This window comes from Anolis carolinensis, chromosome 1 (assembly GCF_035594765.1).
Source record: "Anolis carolinensis isolate JA03-04 chromosome 1, rAnoCar3.1.pri, whole genome shotgun sequence".
NCBI classification, from domain to species: Eukaryota; Metazoa; Chordata; class Lepidosauria; order Squamata; family Dactyloidae; genus Anolis; species Anolis carolinensis.
Window position 1 is genome coordinate 271,751,659 of NC_085841.1, and position 26,286 is coordinate 271,777,944.

At 41.1% G+C, this 26,286-nt stretch overlaps 1 protein-coding gene across 1 annotated transcript in view; it reads right to left on the reverse strand.

Annotated features, from left to right (window-relative positions):
• Window positions 1–3,073: 3,073 nt before the first annotated feature.
• The window catches only part of LOC103278635 (uncharacterized), a 31,272-nt gene continuing 8,059 nt past the window's right edge, over window positions 3,074–26,286 (reverse strand). Inside the window, exons 2-3 of the mRNA XM_008109128.3 lie at window positions 5,173–5,385; window positions 3,074–4,322 (exon numbers count right to left, since the gene is read on the reverse strand). Of these exons, the coding sequence (XP_008107335.1) occupies window positions 3,925–4,322; window positions 5,173–5,385 (611 nt within the window). The 3' untranslated portion in view covers window positions 3,074–3,924. The remainder of the gene's footprint in view (window positions 4,323–5,172; window positions 5,386–26,286) is intronic.

The following is a 26,286-nucleotide window of genomic DNA, read 5'->3' on the forward strand; positions in this document are numbered from 1 at the left end:
AGAAACAACTTGAAGACACACAGCAACAAAGTTAAAACGTATAGCTTTGAACCCTTACCTCAAAGTAATTTAATAACTTTTAAGCTTTTAAAAAGGTTTTATTAGTAGTAACTAACAAATCAAAATTTGGATATTTGTTCTCCATCCAGGCAGATCCCATTCATATAAGTTAAAAATAAATGGAAAATTACAATTTTCCCACAAAAATGTTATCAATTATCAAGTTATATTTTAATAGTACTTAGTTATACCATTTAACTTTTGTGGGTTTAATTATTCACAGATTTGATTGATACGATCTCTCTAGGCAACCTCCTGACCATGGAGGTTTGCTGGAGGATCTCCAGATTGTTAGGAAGGTGTTCTTTCATATGAAATGTATTTTTATTTGCGTTTCTTCCACTTACATGAAGGTCCTGAACCTCTAACCCCAGTGCATGTGAAGGGCTGACTAGACTCTCATATTAGAAAAAGACACTAATTATAAACACAGAGGTATTTGTGACTAAGCTGTCTCAAATTATTTGTGATTCTTATAGAAGTTCTTTGAACAAGAATATTTATATATGTGGATCTAACAAATACAAAGATCCATCCATCACCAAATAGAAGCCGCAGTCTATGAAACATGAAAATAAACTGTGACAGTGATCAGCTGTGGCTCCACACTTGATTCTTTCATTTGTATTTTGGACAGCATTTATAATTTCTTTTGTACTAATGACCACTGCGGGTTTTTTCTTGTATACCTGTAATCATCAATCATCCTCAGCTCACCAATAAGCACTTCCAATCTGTTCAATTCTGTTAGTACCTAATGATCAACAGGGTTTGTTTATAACGATCAGATTAGCTGTTATTTAATCATTGTCTATTGTTTCAACATGTGAGAGGATTTCACAGCTCATTGACTGTGCTGACTCGCAATCTACATGGAGGAAACAATGTTGCATCTCATCAAATGTAATCAGCCACTAATTGAAAGGAAATGAAATTTTACAATTATGTTGCACCTTTCAACCACACGGGATCACATAGCCTTGCAAGAGTGGCATGCCAGAACCACTTGACGATCTCCTAAGTGCTGTCACCTCAGGGGTGGAATTGAGGAGCAAATTTATACCAGCACATACTGCTCAAAGTACAGGCAAGTTGTAAAGCGTGTTACAAGCATGCAGAAATCTCAAGAATTTCAAACAGAACAGCAGCAACAACTAGAACAATGAGTTTGCCCTTTGTTTCATTCACAGTAGACCGGAAAGCATATTCTGATCCCAGAAACTGGATGCTGTTTTTCCATTAGAGCAAACTGGTTTTGTGTCCACAACAATATTTACCAAATACACTGGGAATCTGAAGCCAAGTGAGATTTGGTTTAAATATTTGATATATTGTGGTTGATATTTGATATGTATTTAAAATAAAATGACTCCTATAATCCACAAGAGAAATTGACTATTTTTCAGACATGGGTCAATGAAATCACAGGTACTATTCCTGCTAATATATGGTACATATTCTGCAGTATTTATATGTATTTGCAAACCTTTGATACAAGTATCTGATGTCTTTTTAAGGTTATTATTATCACTAACTTTATTTATTCCTCACTTTTCCTACACAATTGGAAACTACTAATAGGTAGTTTTTCATGCCAGTTCCAAAACAACTTACCTTCATAAAGTACTTTCTACATGATGGCTTCCATTGACCCCTTGGTGATTTGCAATGGAATGTGGTTTAGATTTGTAGAGGCAATGTAGGTATTTGCCACCACCCATTGTGAAAGGCTGCGCATTCCAAAAACATATGTTATCTGGCAGTGTCTGATAAATCTCAAGAAATTGTAATTAGTAGTTAATTAGTAGTGAAATTTCATTTTTGAGGACTGACAAAAAAGTGTCAACTGAAAAATCTAAAGCAGGGATCCCTAAACTAAGGCCCATGGGTGGTATGCAACCCTCCAAGGTCATTTGCCTGGCCTCCACCCTCAGTTTTAGACTTAGGCTTGCCCAAAGTCTGATATGACTTGTAGGCACACAACAACAACAACTATTCTAATTAACTAGACTATCTCATTGGCCAGAAGCAGGCCCACACTTCCCATTGAAATCCTGATAGGTTTATGCTGGTTAAAATATTGTATTGTTCTTTCATTGTTGATTTTGTTGGGGGTGTTTTGTTTGTATTTTCATATCAACAGTCTAAAGCAGTGATTCCCAAAGTGGGCGCTACCACCCCCTTGTGGGTGCTGCAGCAATCCAGGGGAGTGGTGATGGCCACAAGTATATATATCTTTCTGTTTAATTCCTATTATTATTATTATTATTATTATTATTATTATTATTATTATTATTATTATTATTATTTATTGTATGACACAGCAAACAAGATAGACATGCTGGATTTCGTATCACAAAATCACAAGTCGAACACTTCCCAAGTGTCTAGGACTGTGTGATGTATTTTTGGATGATGCGTGCAGATCCCAGCAGGGTGGCCTTTTGCAGTTGGCAGATCGTGATTTTGTCAATGTCTATTGTTTCCAAATGCCGGCTGAGATCTTTTGGCATGGCACCCAGTGTGCCTTATTGTTATTATTATTTAAAAAAAAATCCAGGGTGCTGAGTAATATTTTTTCTAGAAAGGGGGTGGGGTAGGCCAAATAAGTTTGGGAACCACTGGATTGTGGACCGGCCCTCTGCTTTAAAAGTTTGAGGACCCCTGGTTTAAAACATCTGAATTCACATTTTCAGGATGGAATATCACATTCAAAATCTGAATGACATAAATGAAAAAAGTTGCCAAATCTCAAACATTTATGAATATTTATGTCAGGTTGTCTTTTCAATAAAATGTACAAGTATCAATTTGCATGGATTCAAATGCACATTTCTTTATGTGTTGTTTTCATATTTGCAGTAAGGATCTGCATGAAATAGGCAATGATGGTGCATGAAGATCCAAAGTTATTAAAGTTTGTCATGCAACTTTTTCAAAGTGTGATAATGATGACCAATTGTTGTATCTCAGAGCTGCACCTCTCTGACCATAAGACACCACACCAACTGAATATATCAGCAAGCAGTTTATTGAATAATATATATAAAAGCAAGCAATAAAAAGGATTAAAAGGTAAAGTCCCAAAAGGTTTCTTCAAAACATCAGCAATAGTCCACCACTTCCAGGATACAGGAATAAATCACAAGGTACAAGGTTGTAAAATCCAAAAAACACAAGGCAAAGTAAATCCCAATGTTGACCCCAGTGAAGTAACAGGCTTTTGCCTGCCAACCCCCAAAATAACAAGACGACACCAGTAAAATGGGTTTAAATATGGGCAACTTTATTAACTGTTACCTATATAACTTTGGAACTGAATATAACCCTATTCTAATAGAGAATCTGGTAGGAGCAAACCCCATCCAAGGTATTGTCCTTATGTGATCTCCCCGTGGGCTGATAAGGGCGAAAAACCTCGTTCCCGGTTGGCCTGCACCTGAGCAACCTTTAAGCGGAGCGTGTCAGAGAAGCCTCCCTCAACGTTGTTGAGGCCAAACTCCTAGCATACCAAGGGCCTTTAACTTCACCTCACCTGTTAAAGATGAATACCAGATGAGTGTTTTTTCTGCTGTCGTTCAACCCAAAGGGGATGGTGCCCTAGGTATACCCTAGATTGTAAATTCCCCTATCCATTTTCCACTACCATTGGGGGCAGATGTCTATCTAGTCCCCAACCCCCACCAAATTCTCTAACGCCTCTCTAATTCCTACCAGCAAGTCAAACAGGAATTGAAAGTTGCCCTCAACTGATAGATGAACTCCATCCGACCAGTAAAAGTGCTCCATATCATGAATGATAACATTGTGTGAAATAACTGACCCGCCCTCACGGGTCAATGAGGAACGAATAGCCCTGTTAACTCATTTTCTTGCTCTCTCCAGTTTCTGCATGTCTCCCCCACCAGGCCACTTTAGATGTGGGATTATCGCTGACCAAATAATATGGGTATGGGGCCAAGCACCCCATATCTGCTTGAAATCCTCTCTGGCCTGAAAAAACAAGGCCCTGCCCTGGAGCAGGCCTAGGTCATTTCCCCCCAGGTGAATGACCAAGACCTCGGGAGGAGGCCCGCTCCCGGCACAGAACAGCAGGGGGATCAAGCCATCCCACCTTAAGCCTCTACTACCCCTCCACTCGATTTTAGCAGAAGAGGCAAGGCCCAAATGTTGGCCGTAGGGAGTACGGTGAGCCCGGTGTTCCGCCCAGTGGACGTAGCTATGGCCGCAAATCAGGACCCTCTGTCTATGCGCCAATGAAACTGCAACAGATAGAAAAACAACATGTTACTGGGATGAAGCGGAGCGAACGTACCCCTTGTACGCGCTATAGCTCCGCCTCCGATACTTAATCCAACCCACTTTTCAGCCCCACTAGGCTACAGCTTCTGCTTCTGAACAGGCTGCTTTAGGGATGACTGCTGAAAGGGCTGTGCCCTTTTGGAACTATGAAGTATGTGGCCACTATCTGCCTTCTCGCCCTGAATGGACCTGGCATGGGTCATTAAGTGGATCCACAAAGGCTCGTTCACTAAATCCCAATGGGCATTGGGCTGCTTCAAAGCGAAAAAGCTTATCATATTCGAGCCAAGCATTTCTGCTAAACTTTGAGTAAGCCAAGTAAATAGTATTCAAATACTGGAATAAGACGCCGGCCCTGTGCGGGTGCGTGTTGGAAATGACTCCTGCATAAATCAAATAGGAAGCCAGCCAATTCTCCCAATTTTGCTCCACTTTTCATTTTTTAATCTGCTCCTTGTGCTCATCATCCAGATCATCTTTTTCCTTCTTTTCCAATTTTCTAAAGAGCAAGGAAAATATATCAATATACTCATTTTTAAAAATCCTATCTACGGTCTTTTGTGCAAGATGGGCTCCCAGCGATGTTGCCTCCATCAATGGAGTTGCTGGCAAAGGCCATTTGGCCATGCCCCAGTATTCGTTAGCTTCCTCAATCGACACCTTATCAGCGCCACTGAGGTTTTGTGACACAGCAGGCGGCTTTTCAGGACCAGATTGACTAAGCGAACTTGGGGCTGTTTGTGTTGGTGTATCGCCCCCCACTTGCTGTTACTGACTGATCCCATGGCCACAAAATTTATGAATTTGTACCTACTGATGCAGTGGGATTGCCAATCCCCTGCCCTTGGGTCAAGACCACAGGCGCAGGTGGAGCTGCTACCGCCGCTGGTAAAGCCTGAACAGATGGCCCTGGTCGCACGCTGTCAGGCTGGTCGGTTGGTTGGTATGTCTCCTCCTTCGTATCCCTCACAGTAGTAACCGGTTGCACGGCCTCGCCCCTGGACACTCCCCTCTGACCTGCATCTATATCAGACAAACGAGAAAGGATAGCGTTAAGCAAACCCCTTTTGCTAGCTGTAGGTGCTGGCTGCGGGCAAGTCGCAGGAGCGGCTGCCTGAAGCTGGTGCTCCAAGGCATTGACTTTGGCCAATAGCGCAGTGTAATCTTCTGTAATGAAATGTTAATATCTTTTCATTTCCTTTTATAGTTTTCCAAATATCTATCATCCCCTCCCTAGATATTACTTTATTTAAATCTGTCTTATTATTATCTTTATCATCTTTTGTGGGATGATATTTATCCATTTTTATCCATAATCTTATTAAAACCTTCACCCAATATTACATAGCCTTTCTGAATTTCCTCCAATTCTTTAAAAACTAATTCACAAAAATATTTCTGTTTATTGCTTGGAGCATGTACATTAACTAAGGTAAATTCCTCTCCTCCCATAGTGCCCTCAATCATTGCATATCTTCCCAATTCATTTTTTGGATTTTACCATATTAAATCTGCAACTATTCTTAATTATAATCACTATTCCTCTTGCTTTCGACAATCCATAATCATAAATTATGGTTCTACCTAGTTTCAGCTCATTTATACCATCCCTAGATTGATAAGTTTCCTGCAGAAAAATTATGTTGCTTTTAGTGGGGCAGCCACAGAGAGAAGGCCCATTCTCTTGTTCTCACCAACTGAGCTTGAAATGGAGGTGGGACTGAGAGAATGGCCTCTCCTGAAGATCTCAGGGCTTGGGCCAAATAGCCTGGACCTGAGCCATCTGGGGCTTTAAAGGTCATAACCAGCACTTTGAATTGTTCCCGAAAACAAATTAGCAGCCCAGTAAAGCTGCTCCAACAGGGGGTTGTCTGCTCCCTGTAGCCAACCACAGTTAGCAACCTGTCAGCAGCTCTTTGGACAAGCTGACGTTTCCAAGTATTCTTCAAAGGCAGCCACATTAAAGTATGTTACAATAATCCAGAGAGAATGTAACTAAAGCATCTAAAGTCACCACATGCTCCAAGACCTTGTTCAAAACATGGTTAGATACTGGCCTCTATAGAGGCAGGGTAACAGATGGCAAATGAAAACCTTATATAAAATCAGGCAGGCAGATGTTAAAAATAAGATAATACACTTGAGGTTAGTCAAGCAAAGGGACAGCCCCTCACCCCATCCCATTTGGTGGTAATCCCACTGGCAGTATCCCCACAGGCACCCTCCTTTTGTCCCCCAGCCTCTGGAGTAATGCAGATTTTTGCGGTCCAGGCCTTGCATTCAGTCAGGACCTCAGTTTCCATTGAGCCAGTCCTCTGCACCAGAAGATGAGGTCAGAAGCAGCCCACAGAAAGCAAGTGCCTCTTCTTTCCAAGCTCCCTGCTGATGTTGCTTCTGGCTCTTCTGGATGGTGCTGTGTGACTTGAGGCTCCCACAGGCATCCTCATTTTGTCCCCAGCCTCTGAAGCAAGCAGGTGTTTTTTCTGGGAGTCCAGACCTTGCATTCAGCCAGTCTGCGAAGAGCCAGTCCTCTGTGCCAGGAGCTGAGGTCAGAGGCAGCCCACAGCAAGCAAGATGGTGCTGTGTACCAAATCCCCCTCCCTCTCCCTTGTACTATGGACAAATCTTGTTCAGAGATCTTAATGGAGACAGGGATGATACATTTTAGAGATAAAATTAGCCAGCAGATGAGAGAAAATCTGATACCACCTGGCCAAAGAAACACTAGTGACATTAATTGTTGTCTTCCACCTTCTCATTTAGACTTCCTACTTGCAATATTTTACAGGATGCTTCACTTTAGGGATCAGATAATTTATTAGCTTAATTCCACTGCTCATCATTAATTTTCTTTCACATTAGCTTCCTTTTTCAATAAAGTATCACTGGGATGGGAAGGAATTCTAGTGTTTTCCTTTTCATTCTGGTCTAGGGATATTGGGTGGCATAGAAAAGAGGAATGCTGCAATTACTTCAGTGCTACTAAAATTAATATTAAAATGATTCAGTCTTTTTCTTTCTGTTTGTGTTTCCTCACTGGGCAACCATGGACAAGTCAAACACCTTTAGCCTCAGAGGAAGGTAAATGCAAATCTCTTCTGAACAAATTCTGTCAAGAAAACCTCATGATAGTTTCACCTTATGGTTACTATGAGTCAGAAATGATTGGAAAGCACAAAACATAATAATTTATGTTTTAATTTTTGATTTTAATATCCAGGGAGGGGATGATTTTTGGAATTTGTATGTTGGCCAATTTGAGTCCTCTTCGGGGTGAGAAGGGGGATAGAAGTATGGGAAATAAATAAATAAATAAAACAGTAACAAGAAGTGGGTGCATCTATTCAGATGAATTCTTTTTGTACTGTCAGAAAGGTGTGTTGTCCTCACAGTTTCAAAAAAGGTCACCTCATGACCCCCCATTCCTTCTTTGAGGACTGGTCAACTTATATTAACTATGTTAACTCCAGATCACGCTCACCTCAATCATCATCAACACATGCTGGCTTATGGAAAGATGTCTTTGATGCATCTGAACACTCTCAGAGAGCTATGTGCTCTTCTTGATCAATCAAAACCGATACAGTCTTGATAATTTTTCTAATGTAACATTCAATTATGTGTCACTTGTGGCTTGCCCAATTCCTGAGACTGTTTCTGTATTATTTCTTTTTCCCTTCTGCTATTTGTTTGTATCTTGTTTCTGAAACTTGAATTAAAAATCTTTTGGAAAGGTTATCTCATAAGCAGTTTGGAGGAAGCTTTATATCCGCTAGACTGCAACTCTTCTAATTTTCTGGACATACCTCCCAGAACAGAGGTGGAAAAAGAAAATAATTTGGTACATCACTCCTACTTTTAAATACTGGCAAAAGGACAAAATCTATATTGCTGGTAATTCACATTATCCAAATTTGTAGTGTGTTTTGATGAAGATGCATGTGCCAACATTTGAAAAATATGCAAATATACATTAAAAGGAAAGATTTTCAAGACTCTTCACAGCCTGACCTTACTCTGCCTAAAAGTTTTATGTGGCTGTTTTGCACAGAAAGCAGCATTTTATGTGATGAAAATACTTCTATGCAGGAATATTATTTTCTATGCAGACTATGTTTCCTGTTCAGAAAATGTTGTTTCCTATCTAAATTAACCACCACATGTGAATTTTGTGCAGAAGTTTAAAATTACAAAACACTTTTGTAAACTGCAAGTTTTTTTGTAGGTGGAAGAAAGCTATGAAAATTACTCTTTTTCTTTTGAGAAGAAATTTAGTGAAGAATTGCATCCCTGTTAGGCCTTAACAAATAAATGAAATTAATGACATGAAACTCTAGCTAATTTATCAAATACGTATGAAGCTATTCAAACTAGTGTGCTTGGTGACTGTATTGTGTTTTTACTGAAACCCAGAACAGGAATTCTAGCAAAATTTTCACCTCTTCTAAAAGATCATAGAATCATAGAATCATAGAGTTGGAAGAGACCTGCCGGGCCATCCAGTCCTGTGATGATAAATGGAACTATGTGAATTTCACTATTTGCATAGCAGAAGGAAAGGCAGAATAGAAATTGACAAATTATCAAAGGTAAATAGTCTTACGGACCTTTTTTTAAAAAGTCTGGCATTGCATTTTATGCTTTCCCCTAATTGAGGGTGGTTTGAAGTTAAAGATTCAACAGCAGATATTTTTGAAAGAATCCATTTCCTCAGAATGAAAATGAACATGGATAGTAATGAAAAGCCATTTCCTCCAACATTTCACCCAATGTATGAGAGAAATGTGGGTCAGTCTGCTAGGCAGAAGCACTCTGTTGCCTTTGACCTTGTCTACAAACTAAATTTCCAGAAACCCTTTTCTTCTGAGAACGTCTCTGCAAAAATGCATTAACAATGCCTTCTGGTCTATATCATTCCACAATACTGCTCATCTTAAAGCAGGAATGAAAACAAAATCCTTGATTCACACTGCCATTATTTTTTGTTCCCATGGTCTTTGGTCTTGGTTAATAGTCTTATCAAAATAATGTTGGAATGTCACCAGTTTTGCTTGAAAGGAGTAATATCATATCCTTAAAAGAAGGCAGACATAGCTGTCTTGCTCTTCCTTTATTGTTTGAAAATTGTACTTAAGCCTAATTACCAGCCTGCTGAAAATATTGCTGGCAAATGAACAAATGGATTAGCAATGTTCCCAAGAGGCATGCTTGGCTCATGAACACAGTCTACCATTAGGTTTTTGTAAGGAGCTTTGTAAAGCATCCACTCAAAGTAATATTCTTTTGACATAATTTATAAAAATATGAAAAAAAGGTTTGTGTATAATGTGCTGTTTGCACTCAATAGACCCTCCTTTTTGTGATTTCTGTACCACTTACAATAGCACATAAAACTTTAATGAATGCATATGTGTATGCATGGATGTGTACACATGCACACAAAGGTTCCCAGTTATCCCTGTGCCAGAAGGATGAGAGATCGAAATAGTGCAAAATTAAGCATCAGGATATCTGAAAGGAAAAGAAAATATCTGAGAATATATTCATTTATGTTATTTATGAAAAATATTTATAAATAATTTCTCTGCCAATGGGTAACTTACAGGTGGACAATTTAAAGCAATAGTATATTGATAGGGTAAGATCATAACACACACAAAACATTATTTAAATCAAAGCAACAATATTGTTGGAAAATAATATTCTATTAAATCTTGGTGTATACTTTAGATAGCATGTCCATTTTCCACCCACACTACAAAGGGTGAAACAAAACCCAGTTCTTATTCAGTCTGGCTGGTTCTGAGAGCCAGATTGTCAGAATTCTGAAATCCCTTCTGCTGAAAATTTCCCCTCCAAATTTAATTAATGAAATTGGAATTGGGCCTCCTTTTCTGGTACTGGGGCCTAGTCTTTCTTCCCCCATCATCAGGGAATGGGGCAGAATCTCAAGGCAAGAGCAGTGCCTTGAATAGTCTTTCTCTCACCTGCTCTCTCTGTGAACATTTATTCATTTGTTAAACTAATTTGTTAGATATTTGTTTTCTATGTAAATATCATACTCTGCACAACTCTGTGGTAAGCATCATGCTTCATGACATCACCAGAGGTTGCCTCTGTAAAATCACTGCCTCATGTACCTTGGAATATCTCAAAGTATCATTCTTAGGTCTCACATTTGGCCCTGAAATCTAAGTCTGGCAACCCTATCACCTAAGTTTTCAACACATTTGAATTTTTTTAAAGAAAGAAAATCCTCAAACTCATGCCACAGAATATATGAAGTAATTTGCAAATTATGAAAGCCTTTTATCAAAAGCAATCTGAACAAAATTTTTATCTGTGTGCACTAAAGAAATTCAATAGACTCAAATATTTCTATGCTTGCATGTGCTGAATTTGACCAATGCAAGTGGTTGATCTACTGTTTGCCATGTAGCTGTTGAATTAAAAAAAAATGTTTTGCTGCTTGGATTTGTAACCAAACCTGTTCTGAACCACTAAGACTTAAAAAATATGCTCCAAAAACATGCTTTATTCCCCCATACATGGCTATATTTCCCACAATACATTTTGAAAATGTTTCCCCCAGTGGATCATACAGGAGTGTTTTTCTAATAAGGGGACAATGCTCACTTGCTGCTGCTGGAAACAGTATTTTTTTTGTGAGAACTGGACTGTATGATGTGGAAGTGCATCTCTGACATTTGGCGGGAAGGAATTGTGCCCTGCTGCTGCTCCTGGAGAAGTTAGAGGGTAGGGCCAGCAGGGGGATAGCGTTTTGGGATTTTTTTTTTTAAGGAGATTGTATTTCTAAAAAGAAAAGAAATTCCTAAACATCAGGGGATGACCCAAATGACATTAAACTTGGTGGGCTAACAGTGGTAGATGTGTCCTCCAGGTGTGGTCATTTTCATTTCAATAGACATAAAAATGATGGGAAGGGGGGCCTGGGGAATGCCCTCCCCATTGCTGCCAATGGGACGGATCTAGCCACATTTTTCGGCTGCAGATCAAAAACGGCTATTGGCTACCTGCCCGTTTTTGGGAAATATGCAAAAAATAGATCTGAGGGTGTCCCAAAATTTAGCCATCAGAAATAGATTGAAGTTCAGCTGAAATGCACAAGCCTAGTATTTTATGATCCTTTGCTTTATTTATGTATTTTAACTGTGTTGTATCCTACCTTAAGCTGTGAGGAGAGGTAGTTAACAAATACAACTTTTTGTTACTACTACTACTACTACTATAGTGTACCAGAATGAATTTAGGTTGTGAGGGTGTTCAGTCTTTCATAAAGTTGTGTGAAGCATTTTGTGTTATATGCCATTTTTCATAAACATCTTACCCAGGAATTAGACTGATAAAATATAACAATTGGGGTGGTGTGTGTGTGTGTGTGGGGGGGGGGGGTAATGTTCAACAGCAGAGTAAAAGAAGTACATTTTTCACTACAATTTCTAAATTTGCTAAACTGCTGATTGATAAGGGTGCTAAGATCTATATTATATTTGGTCTACTTTGTGCAGTGTTTTTTTATATAAAGAGAGAGAGAAGAAGAAAAGAAGTCTTCTGTTTCAAAGCTTCCATTGGAGCTGTGTCTGGATTCTGCTGTTATGGGAGCAGATGATACAGATATTTCTCCCTGCCTCCAGCACTGTTTCCTATGTCACACTTATTTCATCCTGTCTTGTAAGGCAGTTTTTTCCCCAGGCCTATATTTAAGCAATAAGACATGGCAGGCTGTGCATTTCTGGATGATTATTGTATGCCTTGAGTAGTGTTCTAAGGCAAGACACTGAAGGCATTCCTTTAAGTGTCTTTTTTTTTTTTTGCTATTATGAAATGGAATTTATAAATCAAAATATAGGGGAGAGACTAAGTCAACCCTCTGCACTTCCAAGGCATTATTGACACGGGCATGACATCACTGACAGTTAGTTAGAAAGCTTCACTTATATTCAGACTTTTAAAGCCATTTCATAATTTATAGTGGCAATAAGGGAAAGAATGTTTGCCTTCAGAAATGTATGCCAGTATTGCAGGGATTATCTCCAGAAGACACTTTAGTTAATTGATTTTCAAGAATTATCATTTCACCTTAATATTACCTGGGATAAAGAATAAATAAACTCTGCATTGTGATATTGGAAAGAGTTTGACGTTTCAGTTGCTTTTCAGTGCAACAGAATGAATTAAGAAATAGAATCTGTAACATTGCTGCACAATTGCTGCCAAGGCATGGGTGAGTCATCTGTCAAACTTACGCTCTATAGACTTCAGTGGCTTTACTCCACACTCAATATATTTATTGTGAGAATTTATACATATATATTTTTCCATTAAATACTTGGCAGTAAATATTGTGCAGCATTAGACATTAATAAAAACCAGACCACAACCTTGGTCAAGTTTTTTCTTTTCTTTCTTTCCCTCTGATTTTTGCTGCATGAAAGAAAAGTCATCCAGTCACTACTTGCTCTGAGATTTTGCCCTTCATTCTCCTCCACCCCCCAATTTATGTACCCATATTCAAGTTACATATATATTAGTTTTGTATTATTCTTTAATTCACTTCTCTATATGAGGAAAAAGTAATGCATTGATGTCAGCCCTGATCCTTTAAGCAAAATGAAGATACTTTGAAAATAGTATCACTGAAATGGGTTTTGTCTGAAGTTTTGTCTAGCCTTTGTACCAGTTCTTTGAACACAAAAACACAAATCTGTGCATCCACATTTGTGTATTTCAAAATTTCTCTTAAAAGCACATGCCATTTTGCCAACCTCCTGGGGATGGTGAGGGTTCTTATAAGCCTTCAAACTGAATTTATTCAGAGGAAGTTTGCCAGTGATGGCTTCTGAATTTCAGGCCCCTTCCACACTGCCATATTGACTCCAGATGATCTGCTTTGAAGCGGATTATATGGACATGTAGACTCATATAATCCAGTTCAAAGCAGATTGTGTGGATTATCTACTTTGATAATTAGGACAATATGGCAGTGTAGAAGGGGCCTCAGAAAATATAACTTGCTCGAGGTCACAGAATGAGTTTCCAAAGCTGGCAGGTGACTTAGATTCTGAGAGTTGAAGTCCCAGTCCATGACTGAAACACACTAATGGGGCTTGATTATGGTTAAACCTGAAAAAAAGTTTTCTTTTTGTTTGTTTGTTTATATAGAGTCATTGATATACATGGGGCTTTACAATTAAAACAACAAAAAGGCCCATCCTAGCTGCCATTACGCTATCCCAGAGGGAGAGAAGAAGAAGCAGTCAAAGGTCTATCATGCCTAGGCACAGAAGCAGATGAAAGGCCTTCCCTCCATCCCAACTCCCACTGCCCTAGCCTTGGAGGGAAAGAGATGTTGGACTTAATCCCCCTCCTTACTGCTGTCTCTTTTCCTTTTGTGTCATGTTTCAATTGGATTGTAAGCCTGAGGACAGGTATGAAGAAGATGTTAGGCAAAGGTGGCATGAAGGCAGCTCAGAGAGTTTGTGAAGGAAGGCTGTGACACAACAGAATGCATCCAAAGGTAGAAGTTGCCCCTGAGAGAGGCAGACAAGTTTTTAACTGGCACTGACACTCATGTTGACATGCTTCCTGTAAGAGGGAAAAGTGGGAATAATTGTAGATGAAGGCTCACAGAGTCCATCAAACAATGCAGGATTGCTTCTCTGGATTTTGTCTTTACAGGGTACAGAAATGGAGATTTGTGAAGTTGGGGAGGAATCTACTCCACTGCTCTCCCTGCTGAAATTAGCTATTTAAGATAGGATGGGAACTACTGGTAAATTCTCTGTTTCCTTTGGGAAGAGAAGGCTACTGAACATCACACTTAGAAGACGATTTCCCTCCCCCCCCCCCACTTTTGTGGGATGAGAGCTTTAAGCTGATAGAGGCAGGGAACAAGGATTTGAATTCAAGAAAGAAGGAAGAAGTGTCTGTGGTTGTAAGAATCTTCCAGAATATAACATTAGAGATTATTATATTTTTATGCAGCATTTAATAGACAAATTCTTGTTTTGAGTCTGTGTCTCTGTCTCTCTATCAAGCCTAAATTGGAGTGAGGCCAAGCATGAAAAACAAACACACACACAACAACAACAACAACACAGGCACAAGTGTGCCTCCCGGCCCGTGCAGCCTAGCCACGCCTCCTACGTGGCCTGGCTGCATGGCAGCCAGGCCCAGGTGGTCAGGCCGGGGCGGCAAGGGCCAGACCACGGCGGTAAGGCCCATCCCAAAGGTAAAGGAGGCAGGGGGTGGTGCCACCCCCCGGGGGCCTCGACAGCACCCCCTGGGGGGGGGGGTGACACAAGCAAATGTCTAGATTGCCTGGCAGTTGGACCGGCCCCAGTCATATAGGTACAGGTGGTTCTTCAAGTATCCTGGTCCCGAATCAGGTAGGACTTTATAAATTACCAGCACTTCAAACTGAACTCAATAATGAATGAACAGAGTGCAAATGATATAGGAATGGAGTTGCATGATTCAAACATTTAAGAGACAACATCAAGTAGTGAATGGTCCAGGAGTCTGGTGAACTAGTTTGAATCCTCACTTGGTTTTGGTAATCCATTCGTGTCTGTGAGCATATTACTCTCTCATTTTCAAATGAAGGCAATGGCAGAGCTTTCACACATTGAAGCTCTTGATAAACCAACAAGTTGACCTAACTAACAAGTTCACCAGGAATTTCTCGATATAAATATGGCATTCTTGCTGCAGTGTTTGTTACACAAAATACTGTGCATAAAACATGGGGTACATAGCATCACCTTAAGTTATGATGCATTGTACAATTTTAAATATGGCAATTTGATTATAATGGTCAACATGATAAGATTTAAAAAGAATTGTTTTGATACACAATGTGATATGTACACAATGTGATATGTACATAATACACATGAATGAAACAACTTTCCTAGAAAGCCCCTCAGGCAACACATTGTGCCAAAAATGATTGAACCATTCATTCTCATTCATTAATTAGCACTTCATTATGTGAGTGTTGATGCCAAGAATCAGTGTGAGTTAAATATTTATTTCCTTTGGAAAAAAAGGAGGAAGAATAAGGATAGTGCTCTTAAATTATAATGGAAATGTACTGTTTTTTTTAGTGAAGCATCAAGTAAATCCATCAGCAAAAGACCTCATCTCAATCAATTAGAAAAAGCATGGAGTTGATGATAATATGATCAAACCACAGAAGGATTTCTTCTTTATTATATCTTAAAACTAGAATAACACTAGATCAATTTAACTGTGCTTTGTACTTGCCTGAGAGTGTCAAAAATCATTGCTTGGCAATTCAGGTTGTGATTTTTTTTTACCTTGTTTTGCTAGATTTTTTTTGTTTTGTTTTAGCAGCAGTTAATTCTACAACATACTTGTCTGTCTCACTTTTGCATGACTTCCTAATGCTATTAGTTATGGCAAACACTTTTTTCTTGTTTGTATTACAATATCATATCTAATTAGCCTGGGCTGTGGCACAGGCTGGTGAGCAGTCAGCTGCAGCCAGCTGCAACAAATCACTCTGACCAAGAGGTCATGAGTTCGAGGCCAGCTCAGAGCCTGCATTTGTCTCTGTCTTTGTTCTATGTTAAGGCATTGAATGTTTGCCTTATATGTGTAATGTGATCCACCCTGAGTCCCCTTCGGGGTGAGAAGGGCGGAATATAAATACTGCAAATAAATAAATAAATAAATAAATAAATAATGTATAATGCCAGGGCCAGGAGTGGGCAAAAGAAGAGCACTGCACACATTCTGTTCCCATGAAATTTAGCCTCAGTTCTCAAATTTCTAGCTGTGCAGTAACTTATAACCTAAGCATTTAGAAACTGGATTTAGGCAGTCAAAAAAGGGGCAGCCAAAGTGATCAAGGGAACGCAAACACATATGAGGTCTAGGTGTGGATGAGAGTGAATGTTTGACTCTGCAATGACATTCGAGGGTGGGGAGAGTAATTTCTTTTGTCATTTGGAGGACTATTGCCAACATCCATCCCATCCCCAGTTAAAGCCATATTTAGCACCATGGATATTGAGAAGCAAACATTATCATGGGTAATTTATTTAAAGACCAAAAAGAAATAAAAAGGATGAGAAATGAAGAGGTCTTTAGAAGAAGAAAAGTGTTGTCAAGAAGAAAGGATCGCAAGAGAATCCAAGTGCATCTGTGCAGCCTCAGAATTATTTAACAAATTGGCCACATCAAATGGCCAGTTTTGAAAAGAGTTTTAAAATTTCTTCTTTGGACTACAGCTTCCATAACTCACTAGCCAACATGGATACTGGCTCTTCCTCTTATTTATTTATTTATTTATTTATTTGCAGCATTTATATTCCACCCTTCTCACCCCAAAGGGGACCCAGGGCGGATCACAATGCATATATACATGGCAAACATTCAATGCTATTAGACATACAACATATATAAGCATATATGAGGCAATTTCACGTTTTCCAGCTTCTGGCTTGATGAGGGTATGCTCGATTCTGGCCACAGGGGAGCTGCCACATCATCATCCACTTGTGACACTGAGACCTTGATGGTAGCACTTCCTCATTCCTTTCCTCACACTGCTGGCAGTTTTATGGTGTTGTAAATTAGTTAAATTAGCCTCACCGCATAAAGCGATACCTAAATTTTCTACTTGACAGATGCAACTGTCTTTCGAGCTGCTTAAATCAACAGCGAGCTAGGATATTAATGGTTGGGAGCTCAATCCAACCCAGGCAGGCTTCAAACTCATGACCTCTCGGTCAGTAGTGATTTATTGCAGCTGACGGCTACTAAACAGACTGGCCCTTGGAAGATTCTAGAAGCTGTATTGCAACATGCACATTTGTTTCAATTCCTGGTTGGTTTTTTAATATGATGTAATGATAACTAGAGCAAATGTGGGATATACATTCAATAAATCAATAAAATTTTGAAATTGTTCAGTGTAACCCTAATTAATGGAACTTCAAAATAGTGTCAGCTATGTTGAGTAATTACGTTAACAGACAAGCAACAGAAAATGAATTTCAGATTTATATTAAAACCATCTCATTGTATACAATAGATAGGATTAAAAGTAACACAGGTATAGAAAGGATCTTGAACATAATGGAAAACAACATTTGTGACTTCACTCTAATTATTTTTAAAAAATACCAATATAAAGACAAACCGATGTACTTGAAATATTCATATTTTAATCAGATTTTTGTGAGGAAATAAGTTAGTAAGGTTTTTGAAACTATTCCCTGCTATTTCAGAAAGCGTTTGCTAGTGTGAGAATTGATCAACCATTATATCTTGAATTGCCATTAACGGGATTAATGTTTTTGTGTGTCTTCACATGCTAACAGCCTAATCCCAAATACTACATATATACATAAATTCCATTTATGTCATTTATAACTCAATTCCATCTAAAATGCCCAAAAACAGTGAACTGTGAGTGTATTAACAGATTCCATAAGTTACCTCATGTTTGGGTGTGGTCTTCTTTCCCTGTGTAGGAAAATCCTTTTTCTACATCAGTTAGCAACTGGTTCTACAGTAGCATCAACTAGTAACTGGTTCTACAGTCTGAGAAAATGGATTTGGATTAGGGCATACAGAAATTACTTTTGTGCTAGCTGCATCTGCCCATACACAAATCCTGTGGCTAAAATACAGATTATTCTTCATTAGAGGGAGACAGTTTTGTACATTGTTATTATAATCTATGGTCTAACTGTTTTCTTAAACCATTGAGAAAACAATGGTTTTCTCAAGGGTGCTTTGAATGCGATTTCCTGCTTCTTGGCAGGGGGTTGGACTGGATGGCCCATGAGGTCTCTTCCAATTATGATTCTGTGATTCTATGAGAGACCACCCCCATCCTTTACTTTGAAGTGAATTTTTCCAGAGAAATGGGTCTAGTAGGCAATAGGCATTCCAGATGTTACTGAGGACCCTTCCACACAGCTATATAACCCAGAATATCAAGGCCGATAATAGTAATAATAATAATAATCATCATCATCATCATCATCATCATCATCGTTGTTGTCTTTATTTACATCCCGCCCTATCTCCCCAAGGGGACTCAGGACGGTTTACAACAAATATCGACAAACATTCAATGCCATTAAACAATATGACGCCAACGCAGGTTAAGTCTCCGCGGGGCTCCGTGAGTTTGTTTTTAAAAACTTTAGAAAACTTTTAACAAGTCCGTTCTTTTTGCCATCCCTCACTATTTCTATAAATCCTGGGATGGCAGTGGTCACCTAAGAGGTGTTTCAATGTTATAGAGGGAGGTAAGAGCGAGAAACAAATGGGAACGAACAAACAGGAGCCTGGCGTGGGAGAGAAGAAGGCACCTCCAGCCATTAGAACCGGCGTTCTTATAAAGAAGCCTTTACCATCTATTACATCTGGCTGCCAAACTGCCCTAAGGGATTATAAGACCTGTCCTTGTCCCCCCCTCACACCGCATTGGAAGAGCATTCTGAGGTCAAGTTTAGAACTGTGGGCCTCTGTGGCCTCTCCCAGAAGCCCCAATAAAACACCATCTGTTTGCTGTTTTGTTCTAACACCACTGGTGCTGGGGCCCTACTCCTTTGTGTTGCCGGCTCAGCTGGAGGACCTCGCTGCCGACTGCTGGCTCGCCCTAGTGCGACTAGAGCTCAGGGCTGTTGCTCCTAGCCATTGGCCTGTTCTGCCAGCTCCTGGCCTGCTTGAGTACTGTGGGGGCTCAGAGCTGCTACTTCTCTTTGCCCTTTTCGCCGCTCCTTGCTGTTGGCCTGTCAGTGAGGGATTGGAACTGCGGCTCTTTCTTGCTGTTGGTTTGTCCCTGGAGGTACTGGCCACCTACTGGACTTTCCATCAAGACTAAACATCATAAGGTGCCTGCATCATCTGCTGTAGCAGTGACAATGTGCCCGAGGTCATACAGTGGTGCGGAAGAGTTCCTACTGGCCTTTACCAGCCTACCATCATTGGTGTGGGTATACTACTGTTGTTGGTTTGGAACTACCATTTGTCATCATTGTCTAGGAATTACCACCGCCCACTGCCCACACCAGACTGAAGGCCAATTTCCATCTTTTGAACTCTGCCATTGTGGTGTGTCATCCCACTTACTGTCTATGCAAACTGGGCTTAAACATTCCCTTGAACATTCCCTACTCTACCTAACCCACCACTAATTGGCTCTGGTGACTTGTTTCATCCAGAAGTGTGAAGTAAACATCTTATTGATTAACCCCTGGACTAAACACTTAATTCTGTTGTTACTATTTAGTGTTCAATACTCTATTATGAATTTTACCATCTTGCTATGAATTATGCTTAGTCTTATCAACTTTGGGTTGTTAGTTGGGGTTGGGAGGGAGTTGGGGTTGGGAGGGCTTTGTTGATGACCTACAGAACAACCATAATCCGTTCGGAGTCATGTCAAAGCACCTGGCCACTTTAGTACCTAAAGCACATATCAAAGCACATAGTCACTTTAGTACGTAAAGATCTATGCAATACTATGGCAAAAATAATATTCTCTGGCACTTTAATTGTGAATTTATTATTTTTTTGTTGTAGACCACTTTCCTTACCCTGGTGATATATTATAGCAATTAATGAACTAGATCCTTCCCCACCCGAGCACTTTGCACTTTAAGAATTGCAAAATAAGGAGAAAGAGAATTATAGGGCCTCCTAGCACATTTATCCCAGTAACTCTCAAGGAGGGGATGGGGGGAAGAAGGAGTTACCTCCAAAGGAGGGCGGAGTGTAACACAATTAAACACAACCAAAACAGGATTTATCTATTTAACATCTAATGCCAGCCTTATGATAGAGGAAAGGGAGAGCGGTCGTGGGGAGGGAGGGGGATGTCCACTGGCCGGGGGGGGGGGCATTGAAGTGATTCAGGGGAGGGGGAGATACGGGAAAGGGAGACCAAAAATGATTTGGCTTAGGGAAAGGAAAAGTGTTCTTGTAGATTTAAAACGGCCTCCTGACATGGTAAACTTGGATACCCAGGTTGGCAGTCCCTCCGGATTAAAGGTGGTGCTGCTGAATGCCAGGTCTGTAAATGGAAAAACAGCAATTATCCAGGATCTTATCCTGGATGAACGAGCAGACCTGGCATGCATAACGGAGACCTGGTTGGATGAGGCGGGTGGGGTTAATCTCACCCAACTCTGTCCTCCCAGGTACTCCATGCAGCACCAACCAAGATCTGGAGGGCGGGGAGGTGGTATCACAGCGGTCTATAAGGATTCCAACCCCCTGACCAGTGCCCCATCCCTCAGTCAACCTTGTTTGAATGTGCCCACCTGTCACGACCCAGGCTGCAGAGCACCAATAACCATACACAGAGGCCAGATTCTATCTAATATCTTTATTAAGGAAATATATAAAGTTAATAAAAACAAGTATAGGAAATAGTCCAGAAGTAGACCTTTCAGGAAAGGTCAAAATTAGTCCAAAAAAGCAATGTCCAATATGAAATATTAAGGTCCAAAGTTGTAATCCAACAACCGAAACACTCACTTGCCAAGCAAGTGAGGGGAGATGACAAGGTCCTTTAGTCCATGAACTTGAGCAAGGCTAGGAAATAACTTGATTCTTGGCACACAAAGCTTGATTCAAGGCAACAAGGAAACGAGGAGCAAGAACAAGATCCGTGGTAATTACTTGGCGAGGTCCGGGAAACAAGGCAAGATCCGGGGAGAAAACAAGGCTGAGAACGAAGGCTTGGAACAGGAACAAAGGCTTGAAAGCAGGAGTAGCTGTCCACACACGCTGCTCCGGTAGCTGACGAATTGACTCCGCAAGATTCCTTCGGGAGCAAGGAACCTAAATAGGCCTCGTTTTCCCACCAGAGAACACTTCTCTGGGGAATCAGAAACGAAAGTCAATCTCTGTGTCCAGATGTATGACTCCCTAAAATTTCTCATGGCAGCAGGCTTAATCATCTGAATGCTTTGCTGCAATTCTCAAACTCCTGCGATTAGCTTGTTGTACTCCTTTTTGCTGGAGATAATAATTACGGCGCGAAAAAGGGGGAGAACTCGACTCAGGGCTTGTTTGGCAGATTTCTGGAAGACAAGCCTCCTGCAGGTGCAAAGGCTCAATTTCTGGCTGGGATAGTTCCTTTTCTGGCTGAAATGGTGGAAAACCCAAGTTTTCCTCTTCATCATTCACAACAGCACTAGGAACGGGACTACATGGCCCATGAGTCATCACACCACCTGAGGGTAGGTGACTGGGACAGATTGGGGATTCTGTTAGTGTACCAACCACCCCGCTACACTACAGTCTCCCTACCTGAACTAGCGGGGGTGGTCTCAGACCTGACATTGGAGTCCCAATGGCTCATTGTGCTGGGGGACTTCAATGTCCATGCTGAGACCATCCTTACTGGAGCAGCTCAGGACTTTATGGCTGCCATGGCAACCATGGGGCTGTACCAACTGGTATCTGGCCCCACCCACAATGTGGAGCACACACTTGACTTGGTTTTCTGACAGGGATGGGAGAAAGGTGGCGGTGTGGAGAAGCTGACCATCATTCCGTTGCCATGGACCGACCATCACCTGTTCAGGTTTAGGCTGACTGCACCTCCTAGCCTCCGCAGGGGTGGAAAACCTATTAAAATGGTCCGCCCCAAGAGGCTTATGGATCCGGATGGATTCCTGATGGCTCTTGGGGAATTCCTGTCGATGCTTTGTCTCTCTCTGGAATGGAGAGATGACTAGGGCAATAGACACGATTGCTCCAGAACGTCCCCTCTCGAGTACCCAAGCTAAACCATTTCCTTGGTTCAATGAGGAGTTGGCAGTGATGAAGCGAAAGAAGAGGGAATTAGAGCGTGTGTGGTGGTTAAGGCCGAACGAGTCAAACCGAACACAGCTATGTTCCTATCTTAGGACATATGCCACAGCAATAGACGCTGCAAAGAACTCTTTCTTTGCAGCTAATATTGTGTCTGCAAAGAAACGTCCAGCGGAGCTGTTTCGGGTTGCCAGAGGGTTGTTATATCCCATCTCTTGGGATGGGATCCCTGACAACTCGACAGCCCGCTGTGAAGCATTTGCTCGGTTCTTTGCGGACAAAGTTGCTTTGATCCGCTCTGGCTTTGACACCATATTAACGGCAGTCTCCGAGGATGTTGCACGAGCACCTGCTTGTCTTATTTTGATGGATTCTTTTCAATTGGTGCAGCCCGAGGATGTGGACAAGGTGTTTAGAAAGGTGAGGGCTACCACATGCATCCTAGACCCCTGCCCTTCCTGGCTGGTGAGAGAAGCCAGAGGGGGATTGGCCAAGTGGATGAAGGTGGTAGTGAATACCTCCCTTCAGGAAAGCAAATATCCAGCGAGCCTGAAAACGGCTGTGATCAAACCGCTGTTGAAAAAGCCATCACTTTATCCCATTCAATTGGACAGCTATCGGCCTATTTCCAATCTACCCTTTTTGGGCAAGGATGTGGAACATGTGGTGGCCGCACAACTCCAGGCATTCTTGGAAGACACAAATTATCTAGATTCGGCGCAGTCTGGCTTTAGGCTGGGACATGTTACTGAGACAGCCTTGGTCGCCTTAGTAGATGATCTACGCCAGGAACTGGACAGGGGGAGTGTGTCCCTGCTGGTTCTTCTGGGCCTCTCAGCGGTCTTCGATACCATCGACCACAGTATCCTTCTGGGACACCTTGCGGATATGGGGCTTGGAGGTACTCTTCTACAGTGGCTCCAGTCCTACCTGGAGGGTTGTTCCCAGATGGTGTCCCTGGGGGACACCTGTTAGGCCCCACAACCATTTTTTGTGGGGTCCCACAGGGTTCGATACTGTCCCCCATGCTGTTTAACATATACATGAAGGGAGAGATCATCCGGAGTTTCGGAGTGTGGTGTCATCTGTATGCAGATGATGTCCAGCTCTCTCACTCCTTCCCACCTGTCACTAAGGAGGCTGTTCAGGTCCTGAACCAGTGCTTGGCTGCTGTGTCGGACTGGATGAAGGCGAACAAATGGAAATTGAAACCAGAAAAGACAGAGGTCCTCCTGGTCAGTCGTAAGGCCAAACAGGGTATAGGGTTACAGCCTGTGTTGGACAGGGTCGCACTCCCCCTGAAGATGCAGGTTCGTAGTCTGGGTGTTCTCCTGGACTCATCGCTGAGCCTGGAACCACAGGTTTCGGCGGTGGCCAGGGGTGTATTTGCACAATTAAGACTTGGGAAGTCTGACTTGGTCCACGCTCTGGTTACATTCCGTTTGGATTACGGGCTGTGGCGCAGCTGTTGAGCAGCTGCCTTAAATCACTCTGACCTTGAGGTCATGAGTTCGAGGCCAGCCCGTGGCGGGGTGAGCATCCGTCAATTAAAAATAAAAAATAGCCCCTGCTCGTTGCTGACCTAGCAACCCGAAAGATAGTTGCATCTATCAAGTAGGAGATAAGGTACCACTAAAGTGGGGAGGCAAGATTAACTAATTTACGACCTGGAATGAGGAAGTGCCGTCAGTGTGGATGATGAAGCAGCTGCTCCCCCCTGTGGCCAGAATCGAACATCCCCTCAGAAGAACGTTAACTTGCCTCTGCGTGTGTCTCTCAGTCTCTGTTTGATGTGTTTATGGGCATTGAATGTTTGCCCTATGTGTGTTATAATGTGATCCGCCCTGAGTCCCCTTCGGGGTGAGAAGGGCGGAATATAAATACTGTAAATAAATAAATAAATAAATTACTGCAATGTGCTCTACATGGGGCCCGGAAGCTCCAATTAGTACAACGGGCGGCAGCCAGATTAATAACTAGGGCAGCGTACAGAAAGCGTACTATTCCTTTGCTACGCCTGCTCCACTGGCTGCCGATATGCTACCTGTTATAACTCAACTGCTTTCTTGCCTGATAATAATAATGATCTCAGTGACCTTGGCTCTGAATTTGACTCTGGGGATCTTGATCGGGCTTCGAGGCTAGAATTCCGAGGGTTGCGGAGAAGCCTTCGCATAGCCAATATAGGAAAGTTCAAAGGGCAAAGAAATGCCTTTATGGCATGCTTTTAAAACAGTCTACTCACAGAGAGCTCTTTGTCAATGCAACTCCATCACTTGATCTAGAAGCAAGTTTGTTTCCCTGTGCCAAGTTTTGCTTTCCTGGATATCTCGTGGATATATTCTGTTTGCTGGGACTTTTGGCTTCTATGGATAGAACCTTGTTTTATGCTCTATGTTTCTATGGACTTATTGCTTACAGCCTTGGTTTTGTACCTTTCTTTTGGAACTGAACTTTTACTCTTTTATGAACTATCTTTTGCCTATTTTCTAAATAAACTACAAAAGACTATTTATTTATTATTTATTTACAGTATTTATATTCCGCCCTTCTCACCCTGAAGGGGACTCAGGGCGGATCACATTATGTACATATAGGGCAAACATTCAATGCCCATAAACACATTGAACCGAGGCAGAGACAGAGATAACAGACAGATGTAGTATGTGGCTTGGTGTCTTTAGCAAGGTGAAGCTAACCTGAGGTGCGACACTACCAAGCCCAATTCAAAGTGCTGGTTTTGACTTATAAAGCCCTAAACGGTCCTGGTCCAACTTACCTGTCCGAACGGATCTCCCCCTATGAACCATCAAAAACCCTGAGATCGTCTGGGGAGGTCCTGCTCTCGGTCTCACTGGCTTCGCAGGCGTGGCTGGTGGGGACGAGGGACAGGGCCTTCTCAGTGGTGGCTGTGGAATGCCCTTCCTAGTAACATTCGGCAGGCCCCAACCCTCTTGAGCTTTAGGAAATATGTAAAGATGTGGCTCTGTGAGCAAGTATTTAATGAATAAGTATTATGATCTGACATGGCCCAAACTAAGGTTTATGAATGAGGCATTTGGATGAATGGACCAAATTATCAATGTGTTTTAAATTTTGTATAATGTTTTTATTAAGTATTTAATTGATGTAATTGTGCTGTTTTATTTTACTGAACCTTGTAAGCCGCCTTGAATCCCTGCGGGTGAGAAAGTTGTGGTAAAAATGTTGTAAATAAATAAAATAATAAATATGGTGCTACAAGCTATATTTCTGAGGAGGGAACTAGCAAAACCACCTCTGAGTATTCCTTGCCCAAGGAAATCCTATGATGTCATGGGGTCACCATAGATCGAGAAACAACTTGAAGACACACAGGCACATACATACATGGGAAATAAAATCTTGAATTCTGCATGCTTTACATTATTCTAACATAGGGGCTTACTAAGGAGTAGTCCAGATCACTCATGAAGTTCAATCTCAGTATTCTGACAATTTACATTAGGCCCTAGGCCCTGATGATGTCTCCCACTGTTGATTGGTATTTAAAAATATAGCAGTACATATGTCATGTTAAGATACAGTATTAAATAGCACTATACAGTCAATATTTTGGCCCGTCTACCCAACTGTTGTCTGGGAACTGGTCCAAGGGATTTTAGTGATTCCACTATTGCCCAGTAAGTGCCAAATTGTTTTTCTTTTTACAAAGTTGCTGTACCAATCCAAATGTAGAACTATGCCTTCTAAGGTCCCTTCTACCCAAATTATCTATTTTGAACTGGATTATATGAGTCTACACTACCATATAATCCAGTTCAAAGCAGATAATCTGTATTTTATATGGCAGTGTAGAAGGAGGAGGATTAGATAATGATACTATTACTGTACCTTTTATCAATATCTTTCATTCGTATCTGAGCTCTGTTTACCTTGCTAGCCCAGTTAACATCTTCAGCAATAATCAACTTATATACCCCAAATAATTCACTCAGGACTGGAAAATTGACGCTTTTGTTTGATACTTTGTTCTATGTTTATATAATTTATTTGATAGGTTATGTTTTATCTTAATTTTAGATGTTAAATTATAATTTGTTTTATATGTGG